The sequence below is a fragment of the Loxodonta africana genome, chromosome 4 (assembly GCF_030014295.1).
Source record: "Loxodonta africana isolate mLoxAfr1 chromosome 4, mLoxAfr1.hap2, whole genome shotgun sequence".
NCBI lineage: Eukaryota > Metazoa > Chordata > Mammalia > Proboscidea > Elephantidae > Loxodonta > Loxodonta africana.
Window position 1 is genome coordinate 66637491 of NC_087345.1, and position 24749 is coordinate 66662239.

At 38.4% G+C, this 24749-nt stretch overlaps 1 protein-coding gene across 3 annotated transcripts in view; it reads right to left on the minus strand.

Annotated features, from left to right (window-relative positions):
• YEATS4 (YEATS domain containing 4) overlaps positions 1 to 24749 on the minus strand; it is a 47334-nt gene that overhangs the window by 12499 nt on the left and 10086 nt on the right. For all 3 annotated transcript variants that reach the window (XM_023558784.2, XM_003405201.4, XM_064283894.1), the window contains 3 exons: positions 10280 to 10372; positions 10103 to 10190; positions 1523 to 6302 (listed from right to left, as the gene is read on the minus strand). In XM_023558784.2, the coding sequence (XP_023414552.1) occupies positions 6133 to 6302; positions 10103 to 10190; positions 10280 to 10372 (351 nt within the window). In that variant the 3' untranslated portion in view covers positions 1523 to 6132. The remainder of the gene's footprint in view (positions 1 to 1522; positions 6303 to 10102; positions 10191 to 10279; positions 10373 to 24749) is intronic.

Genomic DNA, 24749 nt, shown 5'->3' on the forward strand with positions numbered 1-24749 from the left:
ACCAGAACTTTATTTCTCTTTACAGCTGAATAATATTCCATTGTATGTATATATCACATTTTATTTATCAAAAAAAGCTTTCTATATTAAGAAATAAGACCCTATTATATATGTCCCAATTTTCCTTTTGACTATTTTTATTGTGTTTTTTTTTTTCTCCCATATGGAAGTGTTATCTTTTTATATAGTCCAACTTATCAAGCTCAGCCACTATGACAGTGGATGCTTCGAACAAAAAATTCCCAGACCCCATTCCAGGCCTACTGAATCAAGTATCTGGAGGTGGAAATTGGGGCTCTGTAGTTTTTAAAAAGTTCCCCAGGTGATATTCTTCCTCTCTCCTTTCCTACCACCATTACTTCTTATTTCCCTCCCTCCCTCCCTTCCTTCTATACATTCTTCCAGAGTTTTATGATACTCCATTATCAACAATGAACAACTTGCTAGAATTATTAAAATCTATTTTTTTTTAATATAGAAGTAGACACGTAAACTATACAATCGGAAGCTATTGTCTTCTTCTGAGAGTGCACTGTGATCAAAATGACTTATTCTTTATCACTTCTTTATTTCAGGGAGAAGTAAAAAGGAATTGTAATGGTTTCTTCTGATGTCTTTTTTTTTTTAAACTTTTTATTATAAAAAATTTCAAGCATATAAAAAAGTAGAGAGAATAATATAATAAACTTCCATATACCCATCACCCAGCTTTGACAATTATCAGCATGTGGCCGATCTTATTTCATCTAAACCCTCATTTTTCCCTCTTCCCTTGTTCCCCAGATTATTTTACAGCAAATCCCAAGGGATTCCTAAACTCATTGACATCTGAGATCCAGAACTTTACGGCTTCTGGGTGTCTCTCTCATGTTGCACTTAGAAAGTTCTTTCCAAGTTCTACAAAATAATATTCACTCATGTTTTTTTCTAGCTAGCACTTTTATGATCTTTTTTTACATGTTTTAATCTCAAGAGATTGAAGTTTATTACTATTTCAACAACAAAAACACGGTAAAAAAAACTGGACATTGGGGTCCTAAGGAACAGATAATTGAAATGTTTTCTACAGGAGTTTTTAAGTATCTGTTCTTTAGGATTCCCACCAACAGGACTTAACACCAGAATTTTCTTATACATTATTAACAGCTAGCAAGATTATCATCTACAGTGTTTTTCATTCATGCCACTTGATGTTCATATTTGATACAGTCTTAATTTATTCCAATTATTTAAAGGAAAGTTTGAGGAGTATTTATGCATGAGTAACAGATAATTAAAAATTCTAATGCTTTGAACATGAAGAGAATTAAGTATTGTTGAGGCAGAGAGACCCATAGTTGTAGATTACTAGTTTGAGTCACTGCTGTTTGACTCAAGATCAAGCTATTGTCCCTTAATCTCCTATCTGTAAACTATGGATGTCTTAGGCTGGGTTCTGTAGAGATGCAAAATCTATGAAGCATATAAATACATAGAGAGTGAGACAAAGAGAGAGATTTATCTCAAGAAAATTGCTCCTTACTTGTAGAGGCTGGCAAGTCCCAAGTCCATAGGTCAGGCATCAGGCTGGAGGCTTCTCCTGACTCATGTAGCTGCAGAGGCTGACAAATCCAAGACCAGCTGATACAAGGGCACGCTGCTGGCTCATAGGCTGCAGGGGTTAATGTATCCCGAGATTGGCTGTCTCAAGCCCCAAGAACCAGAGGTCAGATCACACCATGGATTAGCAGCACCCCCTTTACTATTGGAAGAAGAGTCATCAGCCCTTTTAAGACTAGTGAGACTTGAGAATCAATTGAGCTGGATGCAGGATCCAGAGCAAGCAAGCAAGCTTTGCCAGAATGTCCATAAATATATTGGATGCAGGCCACACCCTTGAGGAAACTCCCCTTACAACTGATTGGCTGATCACATCAGATCACATCATGGAGGATGACTACATCATTACATAACTGCCAAACTACATCATTACATAACTGCCAAACCACTGAGAATCACTGCCCAGCCAAGTTGATATACAACCTTAACCATCACAATGGATAACTGCACTAACCATCTACCACATTGGTTAGAAAAACAGACCTATGCTTTGATCTTTGAATAAAGGAGCTGCCTAATTAGTTGAGTTTCCTCTAATTGTTCTTAGTCCTTATCTCGATTAAGGAATTATTCCTTGGTATAAAAGATTCTCTTCTATTTGTAGAACAGGGAAACAGAAATCAACACTTGCACAATAGTTCAAAGATTTTTATAATTTTAAACAAAACATGCCACTTAATTAAAAAAGTATATTTTTATTGAGGTAAAATTCACAATTTCAGCCACTTTAAAGTGTACAATTCAGTGGTGTTTAGTATATTCACTAGATTTTGCAACTATCGCTAATTCCAGAACATTTCCATCATTCTCAAAAAACAAAGCTCCACTCCCATCAATTCCCTCCTCCTTGTATCCCCTGGCTATTTTAAATCTTTCTGTCCCTAGGGATTTGCCTAGCCAGTTCCGGACATTTCATAAAATAGAATCATACGATATGTAACTTTTTTTGTCTGGCTTCTTTCACTTATCATAATGTTTTGAAAATTCATCCATGCTGTACTTCATTTTTGTGACTGAACTATTGTATGGATATGTCACATTTTGTTTATCCATTCATCAGTTGACAGATATTTGGCTTGTATCTACTTTTTGGCTATTGTGAATAGTGCTGCTATGAACGTTTGTATTTCCAAGTTTCTGTGCGGACATACATTTTAATTCTCTTGGGTCTATCCTAGGAGTGGAATTCTGGGTCATATGGTAACTATATGAGGAACTTCCAAATTTTTGAGGAACTGCCAACCTCTTCTGCAGTGGCTACACCATTTTACATTCTCACTCAGCCACGTATGACAGAGTTCCTATTTTTTCCATTTAGCTATAACTAAAAAACATTGTTGTTTTGTTTTTTAGTTATAGCTATCCTAATGGGTGTGAAGTGGTAATCTCATTGTCATTTTAACTTGCATTTCCCTAGTGACTAATGATGTTGGACCTCTTTTCATGTGCTTGTTGACCATTTCTACATCCACTTTAGAGAAAAATCTATTCAAATAATTTGCCCAATTTTTAATTGGGTTGTCTTTTTATTGTTTAGTTGTAAGTTCTTTCCATATGCTAGGTACTAGACCTTTTTCAGATACACGATTAGCAAATATTTTCTCCCATTCTGTGGGTTGTCTTTTTACTTTCATGATAGTGTGCCATTTAAATATTTTTCTATGGCTATATTTTTTTTATATTTTATAACAGGAGTAAAAATTTTGCAATGTCATTACACATGTAAGTTTAGAAAACAAACCAGAAAAAAAGCTTAAGTCTTACTTTAAAAGTCATGGAAAAGAGTAGGGAAAAATTTGGCCTTCTACTTTAGTTAAAGTAAGACCATAAATTGGGGGGTAGGGGAAATACCTGGGAGTCTATCTTATCACACTTCCCCAAAACCATTTAGATAAGGATATAACCTTTCATTACTTAGAAATTACAGTGATTGCAATTTATATACAATACTAAAGGAGGGTATATTGTTGTTGGTGGTGCCGGCCAGTCACCGGCGTAACAGAGTAGAACTGCCTCATAGGGGTTTCTAGGCTGTAATCGTTCCAGGAGCAGAAAGCCGGTCTTTCTCCTGCAGATCTGACAGGTGGGTTCACACACCCAATCTTTTGGTTAGCAGCCAAGCACTCAACTATTGCACCACCAGGGCTCCTTATGGAGGTTATTAAAAAAAAAAAACAAAAAACGAATCCATTGCCATCTAGTCAATTCCAACTCATAGTGACCCTATATGTCAGAGTAGAACTACCCCATAGAGTTTCCAAGGAAGGCCTGGTAGATTCAAACTGCTGACCTTTTGGCTAGAAGCTATAGCTCTTAACCACTACACCACCAGGGTTTCCTAAGGAGGTTATAGGATACAACGTAATAAAAAGTACACTGGACTTCAAATTAGGAGACTTAATTCTAGTTCCACTCTTTACTTGGACAGGTCATTTACATTTTTCTACCTCAGTTTTCTTATCTGTAAAATGAGGAAGATTAATTCAGCTTTAAATAAGACTATTATTTTACATTGTATTAATTTTAAATCCTAAGATATTTTCACAGTAATAGACAGTAAAAAACAGACAATACACAGGAATTGTAAAATTGGATATTAAGGTTTGTTCTTCAAATATTCAATTAGGAACTGGATGCAACCATGGAAATGATTCTACTCAGTTGTCTAAATATTGTGTTTAAATGCCATTATTCATGTAGACTCCTTTCCGATGATCTGGGCTGGCCAAACAGAGTACCTCATCTTCCAGGACAGAGTGATATGCCTGGGGTAAAAACTTGACCCAAAGAGGGACAACTGTAGTCCCTGAGATAGAAGGAGATTGCTGTTTTGTTGTTAGGTGCCATCAAGTCGGTTCCAACTCATAGTGACCCTATAGGACAGAATAGAACTGCCCCATAGGATATAACATTATTTTCTGATCGCTGGTTGTGAGGTCCAAGCAATCACAGGATTACCATGGACCTTGTTTGCAACATGATGGGGAGATCCTACCAAGATTAAAGCTAACAAAAGAAATAAGAGCTGACAGAGAAAGATTAAGCCATGATAGCGTATTTGAAATCCTTGTATCCATCCATGCATAAAGCCAGACTTACCTCCATGGACTTCAGTTTTATAAGCCAAAGCATTTTTGGGGTCTAATCTGACTAAAAGAATGGAGGAATGATCTCTCATGTCAGGGCTCCTCAAATGAACAGGACTTTTTCCCCCAATCAGCATTTTTTTTCTGGCCAATCCCCAGATCCCACCTTATACTGTGGGGAACCTCATCCTAATAGGCCTGGATGGCACTGAGCTAAGACATGGAGGAAAGCTGGATGATGCCTGGCACAGCTAGAAGGCCACTCCACCAGAGGGCCCCTGACAGAAATTTCAGACCAGAGAACTTTGCTCGACCTTCCATGTTTACTAATGCCACAACTTAAAAAAATAAAAATAGCAACCAAGTAAAAAGTAACCAATCAACCAGGGCAGATAAGATAAAAAGTATTATAAATTGCTGGAGTGGCCAGTTTCCACTATACTGGGAATACAGAATCCCTGCATTAGGCATAGTTGCCACTTTACAGGAGTTGTGTAATTTACACTAATGCTACATGTTTACATATTTTTCAACCTATTATTGTTTCTAGGTTGACAAAGATGGTTCAGTTAACATGCCCTTAAAAATTAAGTATTACTGAACATCAAACTAGATGAGTCCAAAAGAAGAGGGCTCACTATGTGGATGTGATTAGGAGAGGCCAAGGAGAAGGTAGAGACATTAGGGGAGGTGAGTGAAGCAGATACACAGCTACTTGCTCAGTGTCTCTAGAACATTCATGAGGGATTGAATCTTTTTCTATATGAAGAATAAGGGCTCTGTAGCAGTTAATCAGAACAATTCCTAAGATATGATCTTTGCCACCAAATAGCTTCTGTATTCTACAATGAGTGTCAGTAACAGATGTGTGGTCACAATACTACGGAGATACATTAATTGTAATACGGGAGCTTCAGGAGGTCTTCAAAGAGGAAGGGAAACATCATGAGGCAGACACAGGATTCATAAACTACATTTATTGGGCACTTACTGGGCAGATCATATGCAAAACAAGCAGGAAAGGGGCAAATAAGAACTTGAAGAAATATACACATTAATTTTAGCACTAATTTTAACTGCTGAAGAAGTACAAAAGTTGTACAAGTTATACTTAAAATAAAATTTTGATGTCTGTCAAAAGGATAAGCTACAAATACAATGCAATAAAAAAAAATTTTCCCCCAAATTGTGCTTAATATCATAGGATTACCCCAAAATGGGTTGGTAAAATGCCTATACAGCATCCATTCATGTTACACACATATGTTTCACATTAAAGAGTACATGAACAGGACAAATACTTTGACTCATTGCTGAGACATCCACGGTCAACATTTATATACACAGTTCCCCTAAGAAACATAATAGTATTTGCATTAAGTCCATTTCCCCATTAACGCCCACTCTTTTTCAGTCTAGCTTATTACCAAGTTCTCTTAGGAACTGTTCATATCTCTTTTGTCTGATCATCTTCTTCGAGTTTCCTAATTTCATTTTTTAAACAATTTATAGTTTCACGACTTGCTTTTAGTCTCTCTTTAAGCTCTGCAATTTCAAAGCTGGTTTTTTTCTTGGCAGCTTCTAATTTTTCTCTGGTTTTCACTTCAAGTTCTGCAACTAAGGAAAGCAAATACTTTTACTAAATTATATCACTTTTCTCACATGTCTAAGATATTTCAGAGAGTAATAAATATTTCTCTAGGTAGACCTTTCCATGAGCTAATGTGGACAACTTAAGATATCTATCATTAAACGTAGCTGTAAAAAAGTCTGAATTCCCAGACAGGATCTAAGATGTTTTCGACAAGTAACAGTGAAATTCTGGTCACTAATATTATAACTCACAGGTAAGATTTTAAGATATAATGTCCTCATCTTTCTCCATATAGATATTAATTTGAAAATAAGGGGCATACTAGCCCAAGAGACATTCAGCTAATATAGAAAAAATAAATATTCTTAAATTTATATATAAAAACCAAACCAAACCCGTTGCCATAGAGTTGATTACAACTCACAGTGACCCTATAGGACAGAGTAGAACTGCCCCACAGAGTTTCCAAGGAGTGCCTGGTGGATTCGAACTGCCAAACTTTGGTTAGCAGACACAGCACTTAACCACTACACCACCAGGGTTTACAAAATTTATGTGTAGGTGAAACTTACATAACCAAAATCACACTGTCGAAACCAATCCATAGTAAGGGAAGATGAAGAAAACTAAAGATACAAGGGAAAGATTAGTCTAAGGACTAACAGGCCACATCTACCACAGCCTCCACCAGACTGAATCCAGTATAACCAGTTGGTGCCCAGCTACCACCACTGACTGCTCTGACAAGTATCACAATAGAGGGACCTGGACAGAGCTGGAGAAAAACGTAGAACAAAATTCTAACTCAAAAAGAAAAGACCAGACTTGCTGGCCTGACAGAGACTGGAGAAACCCTGAGAGTATGACCACCGGACACCCTTTCAGCTCCTGAGGTTCACCCTTCAGCCAAAGATTGGACAGGCCCACATAATGAAACGAGACTAAAGGGGCACACCAGCTCAGGGGCAAGGACTAGGAGGCAGGAGGGAACAGGAAAGCTGGTGATAGGGAACCCAAGACTGAGAAGGGAGAGTGTTGACATGTCATGGGGGTTGTTAACCAATGTCATAAAAACAATATGTTTACTGTTTAACAAAAAACTAGTTTGTTCTGTGAACCTTCATCTAAAGTACAATAAAAAAGGAAAAAAAAAAAACATATCTTTTCTCAAAAAAGAACAATAACTGCCTAGGTATAAATTCCAGCTATATCACTTATGAGTTGTGAGATCCTGAGTAAATTGTTAACCTCTGTTAATAACCTATGTTTGTTTCCTCACATGTAAAATTGTAACAGAAAAATACTTCATGATATTATTTGTTGAGTAGATTTTAAATGAATCAGTGCATAGAGTACTCATAAAAAGCCGTATTAACTATTAGTATGACAGAGAAATATTAAATGATATTTAAAATATTCTAGCTGGCCACATAGCAAATTACTAAAGAAAATGTCATTACTGCAAAATAGGATACACGTATTTAAAAATTCCACTAGAACAGTGAAACATAATACTTCACAAAGAAAAATGTCTACTTTTATCCTACATTTCCATCTTGTGGACATTTTAGGTAACTGCTGCTGAGGACTATCAAAGCACAGTTGTAGATACTCATTTCTCTAATTTTTAAAAAATAAGTTTATTTTTAAAAAAAAAAACACTTAACCATCTTTAATTAAACTGGAATTTTTCACTTGGCTTTCAGGGCATTATATTCTCCTGGTTCTTCTTTCCCCATACTCACTGTTCTTTCACATTCTCCTTTGCTGGTCATCTCAATCTCTGAACGTTGGCGTGCCCAGGGCTCAGTCCTTGGACCTCTTTTCTATCTTCACTCACTCGATAATACAACTCAGTCTCACAACTTATAATTCTATTTATACATTATTAACTTCCAAATTTGTATCTTCAGCCTAGACCTCTCCTTGAATACCAGACTTTTGGGTGCATCTCCCTTCTCAACATCTCCATTTACATGTCTTACAGGCATTCTACCTCTAACATGTCCAAAACTGAACTCCTAACCTTTCCCCATAAACCTGTTTGCCCAAGATTTCTTCACTGTATAAAAAACAATGCCTTTATTTAATTCCTCAGGTGCAATACCTTAAGAGTCAACCTTCATTTGTCTCCCTCTCTTACATTACATTATTCAAACCATCAGCAAATCCTATTGTACCTGTTTCTCAAAATAAATCCAGAATCTGACCCCTTCTCACCACCTCCATTTCTACCACTCTAATCCAAGCCACCATTCTATCATATCTGGAATGAAATGTTAGTCTGATAATGTCACACTCCTCTGCTTAAAACCCATCAGTGATTTCCCATTACATTCAGTTTAATAATCTAAAATCCTCACAGTTACCCACAAGCTGCTATATGACCTGGTCCCCTATTAACTTCTCTGGCCTCTTCTTCTTCTATTCCTCATCCCCTTATTTACTCCACTCCAGTCACACTGGCCTCCTTGCTGTTCCTCAGATATGCCAACGGGGAAGCCTCAGGGCTTTTGCCCTTGCTATACTCTCTACATGGAACATTCTTTCCTCAGATAGGTACATGGCTCACTCCCTTACTCCTTTAGGTCTTGGCTCAAATGATACAATCTCAGGAAGCATTTTCTGATGATATTTAAAATTTCAACCATCTTCTTCCACCAAAGGTACCCCCTCTCTGCTTTTTTTTTTTGTACTTTAGATGATAGTTTACAGAACAAACTAGCTTCTCATTAAACGGTTAATACACATATTGTCTTGCGACACTGGTTACCAACCCCACGACATGTCAACGCTTTCCCTTCTTGTCCTTGCGTTCCCTATTACCAACTTTCCTGTCCCCTCCTGCCTTCTAGTCTCTGCCCCTGGGCCAGTGTACTCCTTTAGTCTCGTTTTGTTTTATTGGCCTATCTAATCTTTGGCTGAAGAATGAACGTCAGGAATGACTTCGTTACGGAGCTAAAAGGGGGCCTGGGGGCCATACTCTCGGGGTCCCCTCCCCTCTTTATTTTTTTCCATACCACCCAATCATATCTTATACTTTCTTTACTAATTAGCTGTTTTTCTCTCACTAAAATGTAAGTTCCATGAGGACAGGGCTTTTTGTCTTCGACACTGCTCCTATCCCCAGGACCTGGAACGATGCCTGCCATAAAACTGGTACTCAATACATACTGTAAACGAATGGAGGATTAAAAGAATGACTGAATGAACACTGAAATATTAACATAGGGATGACATCTCAAGTGCCAACTCCAAATGAGTGCCAGCAGCTGCATGGAGTGGTATGTAGAAGATTCTGAGACTGTCAACTCAGAGGGAAGATATACTGTGACTATATACCAATGTGGCATTCAGGTATTACCACCACCCCAGCATAATCTGAAACTGTATGTTAAACCATATAAATAAAAATATGAAATAAACTAGTTTATAGTGCACAGAAGTGTAATTATGTTCCGCAAGGTTCCTCACACAGACTTTGCTAGCAAAGACTAGTAAACAGAAAATGATTGAATGATAGGTTAAGCGAGACTAATGGAAAGCTATGCTTAAATGTAATCTGGTGAAGTAGAGACAAACCAGTTTTTCAGAGAATGTGAGAGCCTGTCTGTTACCTTTCTGAAAGCAGGCCTACTTTGGGAACAATTTAAAACATCTCTGTTCAGTACTCTACAGTGTTACATACTTTTGTTTTTTAACTTCTGTAAAATTTACCTATAACATTAAAACAAAAAGTTTAATAGGCACTAATTATACATTCCTTTCACCCTAACAGAATACACTATTTTTTCAGGATTAATTATGACTACATGACACTTACATTCTGTTTCATGCTTATAGGCACCTAACGTAAGCTGACGAGATGTTGTTAGTAATTGTTGCATCATTGCTGTTGGGTCTTGAAATATCTAATGGGATAGAATGGAAAAGAGCTCAGTAACTTCAAAATTCTTCAACTTAAAATGCTTTTAAAACTCTCATTATAAAATCCTCTTACCATTTCATCATAAAACTCTGAAACCACTGTCTTTTTTCCCAGCATTGCATTGGTGTCTGATTGAAACAGCTTTAATAAATGATACAGGGTTACCTGTGAAATGAAAACACATGTTGCATCTGTACAAGAGTTTTCACCATCATCAGGTGGCATCTCATTTCTGTAACTGAATTAAAGCCTGGAGTTGGTAAACACATCAAATGCAGAATCATGTTTCAACTGTAACTCCCTCTGGCAAATCACCCAAATTCTTTGTACTTTTTTTTTCCTTTCCTATTAGATACCACCATCCATCCACGTCTACTTAACATGAATATTTTCAAGATACAGGTAAGTCAGGATCTGTTCAAGCTTCCTTAGAGAGTGATTCTATGGAAAAATAACACAAGATACAGCTACAGAAATTAAACTGAGATATCACTAACGAATCACATGAATTCCTTTACTCACATGTGATAATCAGATTAACACTTGTTCTTAAGATTAAAGTTCACAAATTTACTGTGGGGAAAAAAGATTTAAGACTTCAGAAGGAACAACCAATACTGAATACTAAAATGTTCAATGAGGGCAAGATAATCTCTTTGATGACCTATAAGATTATTACATAATCAACATGTAATAAACAAATAAAAAGCTGGTCAGTGATAATTCACTTTGGCAAAAGCAACATGTCCTCAAAAATACTTAAAGACAGATGTAATAAGACATCGAAGGAAGAGGTTTGAAGCATAATAATGTGATTACTTTAGCAAAAAAAAAAAAAGACTCGGCAGACTATCAGTATTCAGATAGAAGCTGTAGAAACCAATCTAGAGGTTTCAAAGAATTTTCCCAAAGAGTTAAAATCCTCCAGCTTACAACATCCTCAAGTTATGACGAACCAAACCGCACTTATGACCATCTGTTTTTTAATACATCTTATCATTTAGTAGTATGTACTACATACAACGTTACAGTGTATTATTTGCTGATGTTATCATTCTCAGATATTCAATTACAGATGTTCAACGGTGTGATTTAATGTTCAAAACACTGCTGTATAGCAGGCAATGGCCTGGTCTACAATGCAGTCAGTATCAGGAGTCCAAACGACAGAAATTTGGGCAAAGTTCAACTCTAATGACGAACAACCAAACTGCGCACGTGCCCTACAGCCATTACTTGATAATGCCTCATGACATCCTCCCCATGTAAATGATGTAAATCACGATGTGAAAGTGGTATATCTACCTCCCAACATGGCAGCTGTGATTCAGCCCACAGATCAAGGTGCAATCGCCACCTTCGAGGCATACTACCTACAGACTACGGTTGCTCAGGCAATAGCTGCAATACATGGAGGTATGGTAACATTAAGTGATTTCTGGGAGAATTATAATATTCTTCAGTGCATCCAGAACACTGCATCTTCCTGGGAGGAAGTTACGAGAAAATGCACGTAGGGGATATGGAAAAAATTGTTGAGTTATGTGAACACACTCCAAGCATTTGATCAGCATAATATGATGGAAGAGATTGGTGGAAACACCATCCATATGGCAAGAATACTGAATTGAGAACTTGATATCGCCGATGTGGAATACCTCTGAGACCACAAAGAAGTGGAACTGACAGATTAGAATTTAACGGATTTTGAAGAGGAAAGAAATAATGAGGAAGAAGTTGTCGAAAAATTTCAGAGTGAAAGGATTAGCTGAAGTTTTTTCTAAATGAAATCAAGGGCTTTAGTTGCTTGAAAACATGGACTCAGATGCTGATCACTTTGCTAAAGACAACAGGCAGATTCAGGAAGCAGTAAGCTGTTATTGTGAAATACATGAAGAAAAAAAGAAAAGGACCACAGAGACAACTCTCACTAATTTTCTGACTAGAAATACCATCCCCATTCCCAGGGATAATCCATGTGGTCCATAACTTTCCACCTGTGGGGCTACTACCACAACAAAACGCCAACGTCGTCCACCTCCTCTTCATTGTTGGGGTAAATTTTTATGATTTGTGTTTTTTATCTACGTTATATATGTATTAAAATATATCTGTAAGTTTACATGTAATGTTTCCAACCCCCAAAGACAAATAAAGATCAAATTTATAAAGATACTGATAATAAAAGGCATTAATAATGAAAACTAGGTTAAAAAAAAAAAAAAGGTATTCAACTTATATCAGACCTGACTTAATGATGGAGTCATCGGAACAGAACCCCATCGTATGTCAGGGACTACCTGTATAAGGAAACGCTATTCTTCAGGAACACTCATGAAATGGGAGAAAAGGGTACCCTCTTAAAGAAGTCAAAAAATCTAAAAATTCTTGCAACTGAGAGATGAACAATTTGAACAGGCACTACTGACTCCCTTCAAATACAATCCCTGGACATGGCTAAGCTAGAGGAAAGATCCTATATTAAGGACATCTTCCAGATTCAAGATGGTACATTAAGAATATGGCAAAAAAAAAAAAAAAAAAGGCAAAGGGAGAAAGGAATTCCACTGAAATAACAGTAGAAATAGATAATCTGAAAATGAAAGAATATGATACGTATGCCATATTTAAAGCAGATAATTTGGCAAATTTTTGGACCAGACAGTAAGCAGACAAAAATTACATATGATGGATAAATCATAGCAGAGAAAACTGTAATCTGAAAACTGCATCAGAGATGGTAGCCAGTACTCCCAGTGCAGCCCCAGAGAGGTTTCAAGCTCAGAGCTGGCAAGTAAACAACACCAAGAAGGCTGTGGGGCGCTGGGCCTATTGACCATCCCTTCTTCTCCCACCACTAATATACAAGGCAGCATAGCCCCTTTTGGAACCAACAATTTTACATCTAAACAACTCATCAAGTATGAGGGCAAAATAAAGACATTTTCAGACAGGCAATTATTCAGAAAGTTTATTTTTCAGGCATCTTTTCTGAAAAAATTCTTCCAGAAAAATAAAAAATGAAAAGAAAGAAGAAGAAAAAGAACCATCTGTCACCACTGGGAGTTGACAGACACTATAAGCCGAAAAACCCAAAATTAGGGAATTAAATACACGAGGTGTCTCAGGGTAATTTTCAGAGGAACTGAAAACAGTAACTTAAAAAGGTGGTTTTCTTGGGGAGGGGCCCGAAATGGGGAAAAGAGGTGCTTTCACTTCTTATTAAAAAAAAAAATTTTTTTAAAAACCATGTGCACATCTAAGAAAAATTTGAAACTGCAACATGCAACTGTCCTCCCCAAAATTTATTTTTAGACTTCCAGATATTCATGCAGATGTAGGCAATGAAAGTCTTCAAGACAGATGTCCCTAATTTGCAGTATTTGAAGGTCTTTGAGAACAATGAAAATGCTTATACTTGCCACAGAGGTATTTCTAGGAATGAAAACCCAATCTAGCATACTGCTTTTAGAAATAAGTGCTCCATTTAAAATGATTTATGACATAATAGGTTATAGGTCCACTACACATCTGTCAGTCTGCCGTACTGTGGTGGCTTGTGTGCTGCTCTAATACTGGAAGCTCTGCCACCAGTATTTCAAATACCAGCAAGGTTACCCTGGTTGAACAGGTTTCAGCAGAGCTTCCAGGATAAAACAGAGTAGGAAGAAGAACCTAGCAGTCTACTTCCGAAAAAATTGGCCAGTGAAAACCTTATGAATAACCGCGGAACACTGTCTGATACAGTGCTAGAAGATGATAAGCCCCTCAGGTGGAAAGCATTCAAAATACAACTGGGGCAGAGCTGTCTCTTCAAAGTAGAGTCCACCCTAATGACATGGATGGAGTCAAGCTTTCAGGACCTTCATTTGCTGATGTGGCACGACTCAAAATAAGAAAAAATAGCTACGAACAACCATTAATAATCGAAAATGGAATGTACATAGTATGAATCTAGGAAAATTATAAGTTGTCAAAAATGAAATGGAATGCATAGAGATCAATATCCTAGGCATTAGTGAGCTGAAATGGACTGGTATTGACCATTTTGAATCAGACAATCATATGGTCTACTGTGCTGGGAATGACAGACCAAAAAGGAACGATGTGGAGTTTATCGTTAAAAAGAACGTTTCAAGATCTATCATGAAGTACAATGCTGTCAGTGATAGGCTATCAATATGCCTATAAGGAAGACCACTTAATATGACTATTATTCAAATTTACACACTAATCACTAATGGCAAAGATGAGGAAACTGAAGATTTGTACCAACTTTTGCAGTCTGAAATTGATCAAACACGTAATCAAGATGCATTGATAATTACTGGTGATTGGAATGCGAAAACTGGAAATAAGAAGGATCAATAGTTGACAAATAGGGCCTTGGTGACAGAAACAATGCCGAAGGTCACATGACAGAATTTTGCAAAACCAGTGACTTATTCAATGCAAATACCTTTTTTAAACAACATGAACAGCTACTATACACATGGCCCTTACTGGATGGAAAACATAGGAATCAAACCGACTACATCTATGGAAAAAGATGATGGAAAAGTTCGATATCATCAGTCAGAAAAAGGGGAGAGACTCACTGAGGAACAGGCCATCAATTAATTGCTCATATGCAAGTTCAAGTTGAAGCCAAAGAAAATTAAAACAAGTCCACAAGAGCCAAAATATGACCTTGAGTATATCCCACCTGAATTTAGAGACCATCTGAAGAACAGGTTTGATGCACTGAACACTAAGGACTGAAGAGCACACAAGTTGTGGGAGGACATCAAGGACATCATACATGAAGAAAGCAAAAGATAATTTAAAAAAACAGTAAAGAAAAGACCAAAATGGATGTCAGAAGAGACTCGGAAACTTTCTCTTGAATGTACAGTAGCTGAAGCGAATGGAAGAACTGATGAAGTGAAAGAGCTGAAAAGAAGATTTCAAAGGGGAGCTCAAGAAGACAAAGTAAAATATTACAATGAAATGTGCAAAGGCACGGAGTTAAAAAGCCAAAATGAAAGAACATGCTTGGAATTTCTCAAGCTGAAGGAACGAAGATAAGATTCAAGCCCCGAGTTGCAATTTTGAACAATTCTTTGGACAAAATTCTGAGTGACACAGGAAGCATCAAAAGCAGATGAGGGGGGCAAGATGGCTGGCTAGGTGGAAGATACCTCGGATCCCTCTTGCAACAAAGACTCAGAAAAACAGGTAAATCGATCACATACATGACAATCTACGAACCCTGACCATCAAACACAGATCTAAAGAGTTCACCTGAGTGACAGAGACTGAGAACGAACAACCATGGGGAAGCAGCAACTGTTTTCGGAGCCTGGAGCCAGCGTCCCAGTCAGGAAACCTTGGCGCCGGGCTTTGGACTGGGTGCAGGGGAGCTGAGCACGACATCCTGAGACGGCGGAAACACGGGACGCAGCCCTAGCCCCCAGAAGTGACCTCAGGGGAAGCCCAGCCAGTGCACACAGGCAGTGCAGCGACGCGGCTGACAGGAGGAGAAGTCTCCAGGAGGCAGCGACTGGTTTTGGAGCCTGGAGTGCAGCATCCCAGCCGGGGAACCTTGGCGCTGGGCTTTGGACTGGGAGCAGAGGAACTGACCACGGCTTCTGAGACAGCACAAGCACAGGACGGGGGCCTGACCCTCAGGGGCAATCTCTACCCAGCCAGTGCACACAGTCAACACGCCCCTCGGGAATCTCAGATAGAACAGTCATCCCAAGCAAGATAAGTAACTTTGTCTATATTCCGGGGTGCTACTCTCTCCTATCTATCTGATTCCTCCCCTCCCCTTCCCAGGCAGCTTCATTAACATTGGAATTTCCTGAGTCAGAGAGAAAAGTGCGCTGCGGTTTTTCTTTCCTTTTTTTTTTTTTTGATCTTTTCCTAACCCATTCTCCTGGCCTGAGAGAAGCAGCTACAAAAAACCCAGGGACCAAAAATCCTTGCCTAATTGGACTAAAAACACAGAACCAGCTCCAGCCAAGCATATGTGATCCACAGTCTCGGGCTTTCATCCCTACAGGGAACAAGGTGGCTATTATAATGCAAAGGCATTTCTGATAGGGATCTGACTGTAACTGTTTTAGCGGATTACTGGAAAGACAAGTTTCCCAGGTCTGATATCTCTGCGTATTCAACAGAGGCCTCACTGACCCACAACAGGGAACTGAGGGCTGAAGCTCCCCCCAGACCACCTAGCCTTCTGCCTTAGTGGTCTAAAGAGGGTGACACCTACCAATCCGTAGAGGTACTTGTATTGGGGGCCTAAGGTACAGCTGCAGAGCCCACCCACCAAAGTGCTTTAGGAATAGAGACATACCTACCTCACTGGCACTTGGCAGAAGCCTGTCAGCATCCTTCCCCCCCTGGAGTGTGAAACCCTGCTGCTACTAGAATCTGGTGCACACAACTATCACCACTACTCCTCTAGGTGGATAGGTGACAGTCTGCACCACACACTTGATGACCCAAACTCAGATTCTACTCTAGAATAGTGAATGGATTGTTAGGCTTATATATCTGGTAACAGCCCAAACCAGCTGGTAATAGGACATAAGTGATTCAAGGGCTACAACGACCTAGACAGCGCAATCTAGTAGCCCATCTACATACACTGAAAGAAAACAGAACAAGATAAGACTCAGTGAGCGAATACAGAATAAATCACTACAATATCTTAGAGATGGCTCAGAGACAGCAGTCGATATCAAACCACATAAAGAAGCAGACCATGATTGCTTCTACAACTTCCCAAAATAAAGAATCAAAATCTTTCCCAAATGAGGATACAATCCTGGAATTGCCAGATGCAGAATATAAAAAACTAATTTACAGAATGCTTCAAGACATCAGGGATGACCTCAGAAATGAAATAAGGCAATCTACAGAAAAAGCCAAGGAACACACTGATAAAGCAGTTGAAGAACTCAAAAAGATTATTCAAGAACATAGTGGAAAAATTAATAAGCTGCAAGAATCCATAGAGAGACAGCATGCAGAAATGCAAAAGATTAACAATAAAATCACAGAATTAGACAATGCAATAGGAAGTCAGAGGAGGAGACTTGAGCAATTGGAATGCAGGGTGGGAGATCTGGAGGACCAGGGAATTGACACCAATATAGCTGGAAAAAAATCAGATAAAAGAATTAAAAAAAATGAAGAAACCCTAAGAATCATGTGGGACTCTATCAAGAAGAATAACTTGTGTGTGATTGGAGTTCCAGAACAGGGAGGGATAACAGAAAATACAGAGAGAATAGCTGAAGATCTTTTGGCAGAAAACTTCCCTGACATCATGAAAGATGAAAGGATATCTATTCAAGATGCTCATCGAACCCCATTTAAGATTGATCCAAAAAGAAAATCACCAAGACATATTATCAACAAACTTGCCAAAGCCAAAGATAAAGAGAAAATTTTAAAAGCAGCCAGGGATAAAAGAAAGGTTGCCTACAAAGGAGAATCAGTAAGTTCAGACTACTCAGCAGAAACCTTGCAGGCAAGAAGGCAATGGGATGACATATATAGAGCACTGAAGGAGAAAAACTGCCAGCCAAGGATCATACATCCAGCGAAACTCTCTCTAAAATATGAAGGGAAAATTAAAACATTTACAGATAAACACAAGCTTAGAGAATTTGCAAAAACCAAACCAAAGCTACAAGAAATACTAAAGGAAATTGTTTGGTCAGAAAACCAATAACATCAGATACCAGCACAACACAAGGTCACAGAACAGAACATCCTGATATCAACTCAAATAGGGAAATCATAAAAACAAATTAAGATTAATTTTAAAAAGAAAAAAACACTCAAAACAGTGAATCATTGAAGTCAATATGTAAAAGATCACAATAATCAAAAAGAGGGACTAAATACAGGTGGCATAGAACTGCCACATGGAGAGGGATACAAAGCAATATAGGACAATACAAGTTAGATTTTTACTTAGAAAAATAGGGATAAATATTAAGGTACCCACAAAGAGGTATAACAACCCCATAACTCAAAATAAAAACCAAGAAAAAGATTAACGACTCAGCAAATATAAATTCAAATACTACGACAATGAGGAACACACAATTTACAAAGAAAAACGTCTCAGCACAAAAAAGTAAGTGGAAAAATGAAATTGTCAACAACACACATAAAAAGGCATCAAAAAGACAGCACTAAACACATACTTACCTATGATTACGCTGAATGTAGATGGACTAAATGCACCAATAAAGAGACAGAGAGTCTCAGACTGGATAAAGAAACATGATCCGTCTATATGCTGCCTACAAGAGACACAGCTTAGACTTAGAGACACAAACAAACTAAAACTCAAAGGATGGAAAAAAATATATCAAGCAAACGATAAGCAAAAAAGAAGAGGAGTAGCAACATTAATTTCTGACAAAATAGACTTTAAACTTAAATCCACCACAAAGGATAAAGAAGGACACTACATAATGATTAAAGGGACAATTAACCAGGAAGAAATAACCATATTAAATATTTATGCACCCAATGACAGGGCTGCAAGATACATAAAAACAAACTTTAACAGAACTGAAAAGTGAGATAGACACCTCCACAATTATAGTAGAAGACTTCAACACACCACTTTCAGAGAAAGACAGGACTTCCAGTTAGAAGCTCAACAGAGACACGAGAGACCTAATTGCTACAATCAACCAACTTGACCTCATAGACTTATACAGAACATTCCACCCAACTGCTGCAAAGTATACTTTTTTTTTCTAGCGCACATGGAACATTCTCTAGAATAGACCACATATTAGGTTATAAAACAAACCTTTGCAGAATCCAAAACATCGAAATATTACAAAGCATCTTTTCAGACCATAAGGGCATAAAAGTGGAAATCAATAACAGAAAAATTAGGGAAAAGAAATCAAATACTTGGAAACTGAACAATACCCTCATGAAAAAAGACTGGGTTATAGAAGACATTAAAGAGGGAATAAAGAAATTCATAGAATGCAACGAGAATGAAAACACTTCCTATCAAAACCTCTGGGACACAGCAAAAGCAGTGCTCAGAGGTCAATTTATATCGATAAATGCACACATACAAAAAGAAGAAAGAGCCAAAATCAGAGAACTGTCCCTACAACTTGAACAAATAGAAAGTGAGCAACAAAAGAATCCATCAGGCACAAGAAGAAAACAAATAATAAAAATTAGAGCTGAACTAAATGAATTAGAGAACAGAAAAACAACTGAAAGAATTAACAAAGCCAAAAGCTGGTTCTTTGAAAAAATCAACAAAATTGATAAACCATTGGCCAGACTGACTAAAGAAATACAGGAAAGGAAACAAATAACCCGAATAAGAAACGAGATGGGCCACATCACAACAGGCCCAACTGAAATTAAAAGAATCATATCAGATTATTATGAAAAATTGTACTCTAACAAATTTGGAAAGCTAGAAGAAATGGATGAATTCCTAGAAAAACACTACCTACCTAAACTAACACAATCAGAAGTAGAACAACTAAATAGACCCATAACAAAAAAAGAGATTGAAACGGTAATCAAAAAACTCCCCCCCCCAAAAATACCCCTGGCCCGGACGGCTTCACTGCAGAGTTCTACCAAACTTTCAGAGAAGACTTAACACCACTACTACTAAAGGTATTTCAAAGCGTAGAAAATGACGGAATATTGCCTAACTCATTCTATGAAGACACCATATCCCTGATACCAAAACCAGGTAAAGACACTACAAAAAAAGAAAATTACAGACCTATATCCCTCATGAACATAGATGCAAAAATCCTCAACAAAATTCTAGCCAATAGAATTCAACAACATATCAAAAAAATAATCCACCACGACCAAGTGGGATTTATACCAGGTATGCAGGGCTGGTTTAATATCAGAAAAACCATTAATGTAATCTACCATATATATAAAACAAAAGACAAAAACCACATGATCTTATCAATTGATACAGAAAAGGCATTTGACAAAGTTCAACACCCATTCATGATAAAAACTCTCAGCAAAATAGGAATTGAAGGAAAATTCCTCAACATAATGAAGGGCATCTATACAAAGCCAAGAGCCAACATCACTCTAAATGGAGAGAGCCTGAAAGCATTTCCCTTGAGAACGGGAACCAGACAAGGATGCCCTTTATCACCGCTCTTATTCAACATTGTGCTAGAGGTCCTAGCCAGGGCAATTAGGTTAGACAAAGAAATAAAGGGCATCCGAATTGGCAAGGAGGAGGTAAAATTATCTCTATTTGCAGATGACATGATCTTATACACAGAAAACCCTAAGGAATCCTCCAGAAAACTATTGAAACTAACAGAAGAGTTTGGCAGAGTCTCAGGTTAAAAGACAAACATACAAAAATCACTTGGATTCTTGTACATCAACAAAAAGAACACCGAAGAGGAAATCACCAAATCCATACCATTCACAGTAGCCCCCAAGAAGATAAAATACTTAGGAATAAATCTTACCAAAGATGTAAAAGACCTATACAAAGACAACTACGAAGTACTACTGCAAGAAACTAAAAAGGACCTACTTAAGTGGAAAAACATACCTTGCTCATGGATAGGAAGACTTAACATAGTAAAAATGTCTATTCTATCAAAAGCCATCTATACATACAAGGCACTTCTGATCCAAATTCCAATGACATTTTTTAATGTGATGGAGAAACAAATCAGCAACTTCATATGGAAGGGAAAGAAGCCTCGGATAAGTAAAGCATTACTGAAAAAGAAGAAGAAAGGGGGAGGCCTCACTCTAACTGATTTTAGAACATATTATACAGCCACAGTAGTCAAAACAGCCTGGTACTGGTACAAAAACAGGCACATAGACCAATGGAACAGAACTGAGAACCCAGACAGGAATCCATCCACATATGAGCAGCTGATATTTGACAAAGGCCCAGTGTCAGTTAATTGGGCAAAAGATAGTCTTTTTAACAAATGGTGCTAGCATAACTGGATATCCATTTGCAAAAAAATGAAACAGGGCCCATACCTCACACACTGCACAAAAACTAACTCCAAGTGGATCAAAGACCTAAACATAAAGACTAAAACGATAAAGATCATGGAAGAAAAAATAGGGACGTTAGGCGCCCTAATACAAGACATAAACAGAATACAAAACATTACCAAAAATGATGAAGGGAAACCAGATAACTGGGAGCTCCTAAAAATCAAACACCTATGCTCATCTAAAGACTTCACCAAAAGAGTAAAAAGACCACCCCCAGATCGGGAAAGAATTTTCAGCTATGACATCTCCGACCAGCGCCTGATCTCTAAAATCTATATGATTCTGTTAAAACTCAACCACAAAAAGACAAACAACCCAATCAAGAAGTGGCCAAAGGATATGAACACGCACATCACTAAAGAAGATATTCAGGCAGCTAACAGATACATGAGAAAATGCTCTCGATCATTCGCCATTAGAGAAATGCAAATTAAAACTACGATGGGATTCCATCTTACTCCAACAAGGCTGGCATTAATCCAAAAAACACAAAATAATAAATGTTGGAGAGGCTGCAGAGAGATTGGAACTCTTATACACTGCTGGTGGGAATGTAAAATGGTACAACCACTTTGGAAATCTATCTGGCGTTTTCTTAAATAGTTAGAAATAGAACTACCATAAAAAATTACAACCCAGAAATCCCACTCCTCGGAATATATCCTAGAGAAATAAGAGCCTTCACACAAACAGATATATGCACACCCATGTTTATTGCAGCTTTCTTTACAATAGCAAAAGGCTAGAAGCAACCCAGGTGTCCATCAACAGATGAATGGTTAAATAAATTGTGGTATATTCACACAATGGAATACTACGCATCGATAAAGAACAGTGATGAATCTGTGAAACATTTCGTAACACGGAGGAACCTGGAAGGCATTATGCTGAGTGAAATTAGTCAGAGGCAAAAGGACAAATATTGTATAAGACCATAAGATCTTGAGAAATAGTATAAACTGAGAAGAACACATACTTTTGTGGTTACGAGGCGGGGAGGGAGGGAGGGTGGGAGAGGGTTATTTACCGATTAGTTAGTAGATAAGAACTACTTTAGGTGAAGGGAAGGACAATACTCAATACATGGAAGGTCAGCTCAACTGGACTGGGCCAAAAGCAAAGAAGTTTCCAGGATAAACTGAATGCTTCAAAGGTCAGCGGAGCAAGGGCAGGGGTTTGGGGACTATGCCTTAAGGGAACTTCTAAGTCAACTGGCAAAATAATTCTATTATGAAAACATTCTGCATCCCACTTTGAAATGTGGCATCTGGGGTCTTAAATGCTAACCAGCGGCCATCTAAGATGCATCAATTGGTCTCAACCCACCTGGATCAAAGGAGAATGAAGAACACCAAGGTCACACGATAACTATGAGCCCAAGAGACAGAAAGGGCCACAGGAACCAGAGACTTACATCATCCTGAGACCACAAGAACTAGTTGGTGCCCGGCCACAACCGATGACTGCCCTGACAGGGAGCACAACAGAGAACACCTGAGGGAGCAGGAGATCAGTGGGATGCAGACCCCGAATTCTCACAAAAAGACCAGACTTAACGGTCTGACTGAGACTAGAGGAATCCCAGCAGTCACGGTCCCCAAACCTTCTGTTGGCCCAGGACAGGAACCATTCCCGAAGACAACTCATCAGAAATGGAAGGGACTGGACAATGGGTTGGAGAGAGATGCTGACAAAGAGTGAGCTACTTGTATCAGTTGGACACTTGAGACTGTGTTGGCATCTCCTGTCTGGAGGGGAGATAGGAGGGTAGAGAGGGTTAGAAACTAGCAAAATTGTCACGAAAGTAGAGACTGGAAGGAGGGAGAGGGCTGACTCATTAGTGAGAGAGTAAGTGGGAGTATGGAGTAAGGTGTATATAAGCTTATATGTGACAGACTGACTTGATTTGTAAACGTTCGTTAAAGCTGAATAAAAATTATTAAAAAAAAAAAAAGAGACAGAAAGGGCCACATAAACCAGAGACTACATCAGCCTGAGACCAGAAGAACTAGATGGTGCCTGGCTACAATTAATGACTGCCCTAACAGAGAACCCCTGATGGAGCAGAAGAGCAGTGGGATGCAGACCTCAAATTCTCGTAAAAAGACCAGACTTAATGGTCTGATTGAGGCTAGAAGGACTCCAGAGGTCATGGTCCTTAGACCTTCTGTTAGCCCAAGATAGGAACCATTCCCAAAGCCAACTCTGCAGACAGGGATTGGACTGGACTATAGGATAGAAAGTGATACTAATGAAGAGTGGGCTTCTTGGATCAAGCAGACACATGAGACTATGTGGGCAGCTCCTATCTGGAGAGGTGATGAGAGGGCAGAGGGGATCAGAAGCTGGCCAAATGGACACAAAAACAGAGTGGAGGGAAGGACTGGGCTGTCTCGTTAGGGGGAGAGCAATTAGGAGTATATAGCAAGGCGTATATATAAGTTTTTGTATGGGAGACTGACTTTGTTTATAAAGTTTCACTTAAAGCACAATAAAAAAAAAAAGCAGATGGGAGGAATACACAGAGTCACTGTACCAAAAAGAACTGGTCAACATTCAACCATTTCAGGAGGTAGCATAGGATCAAGAACCAATGGTACTGAAAGAAGTCCAAGCTGCACTGGAGGTATCAGTGAAAAACAAGGCTCAGGAATTGACGGAATACCAATTGAGATGTTTCAACAAACAGATGCAATACTTAAGTGCTCACTTGTCTGTGTGAGAAATTTGGAAGACAGATACCTGGCCAGCTGACTTGATGACACACATATCGGTGCCCATTCCAAAGAAAGGCTATCCAACAGAATGTGGAAATTATGGAACATTATCAGTAACATCACACACAAATAAATTTTGCTGAAGATCATTCAAAAGCAGGTGCAGTGGTACACCAACAGGGAACTGCCAGAAATTCAAGCCGAATTCAGAAGAGGACGTGGAAAAAGGAATATCACTGCTAATGTCAAATGGATCCTGGCTGAAAGCAGAGAATACCAGAAAGATGTTTACCTGTGTTTTATTGACTATGCAAAGGCATTCGACTATGTGGATCATAACAAACTAAGGATAACATTTCGAAGAATGGGAATTCCAGGACACTTAATTGTGCTCATGAGGAGCCTATACACAGATCAAGAGCCAGTTATTCAAACAGAGCAAGGGAATATTGCGTGGTTTCAAATCAAGAAAGGTGTGCTTCAGGGTTGTATCCTTTCACCGTACTTATGCAATCTGTATGCTGAACAAATAATCAAAGAAACTGTATTATATGAAAAAGAACAGGGCATCAGGATTGGAGGAAGACTCATTAACAACCTGCAATATGCAGATGACAGTGAAGAACCTTGCTTGCTGAAAGTGAAGAGGACTTGAAGCAGTTACTGATGAAAATCAAAGACCACAGCCCTCGGTGTGGATTACACCTCAACATAAAGAAAACACAAATCCTCACAACTGGACCAAGAGCAACATC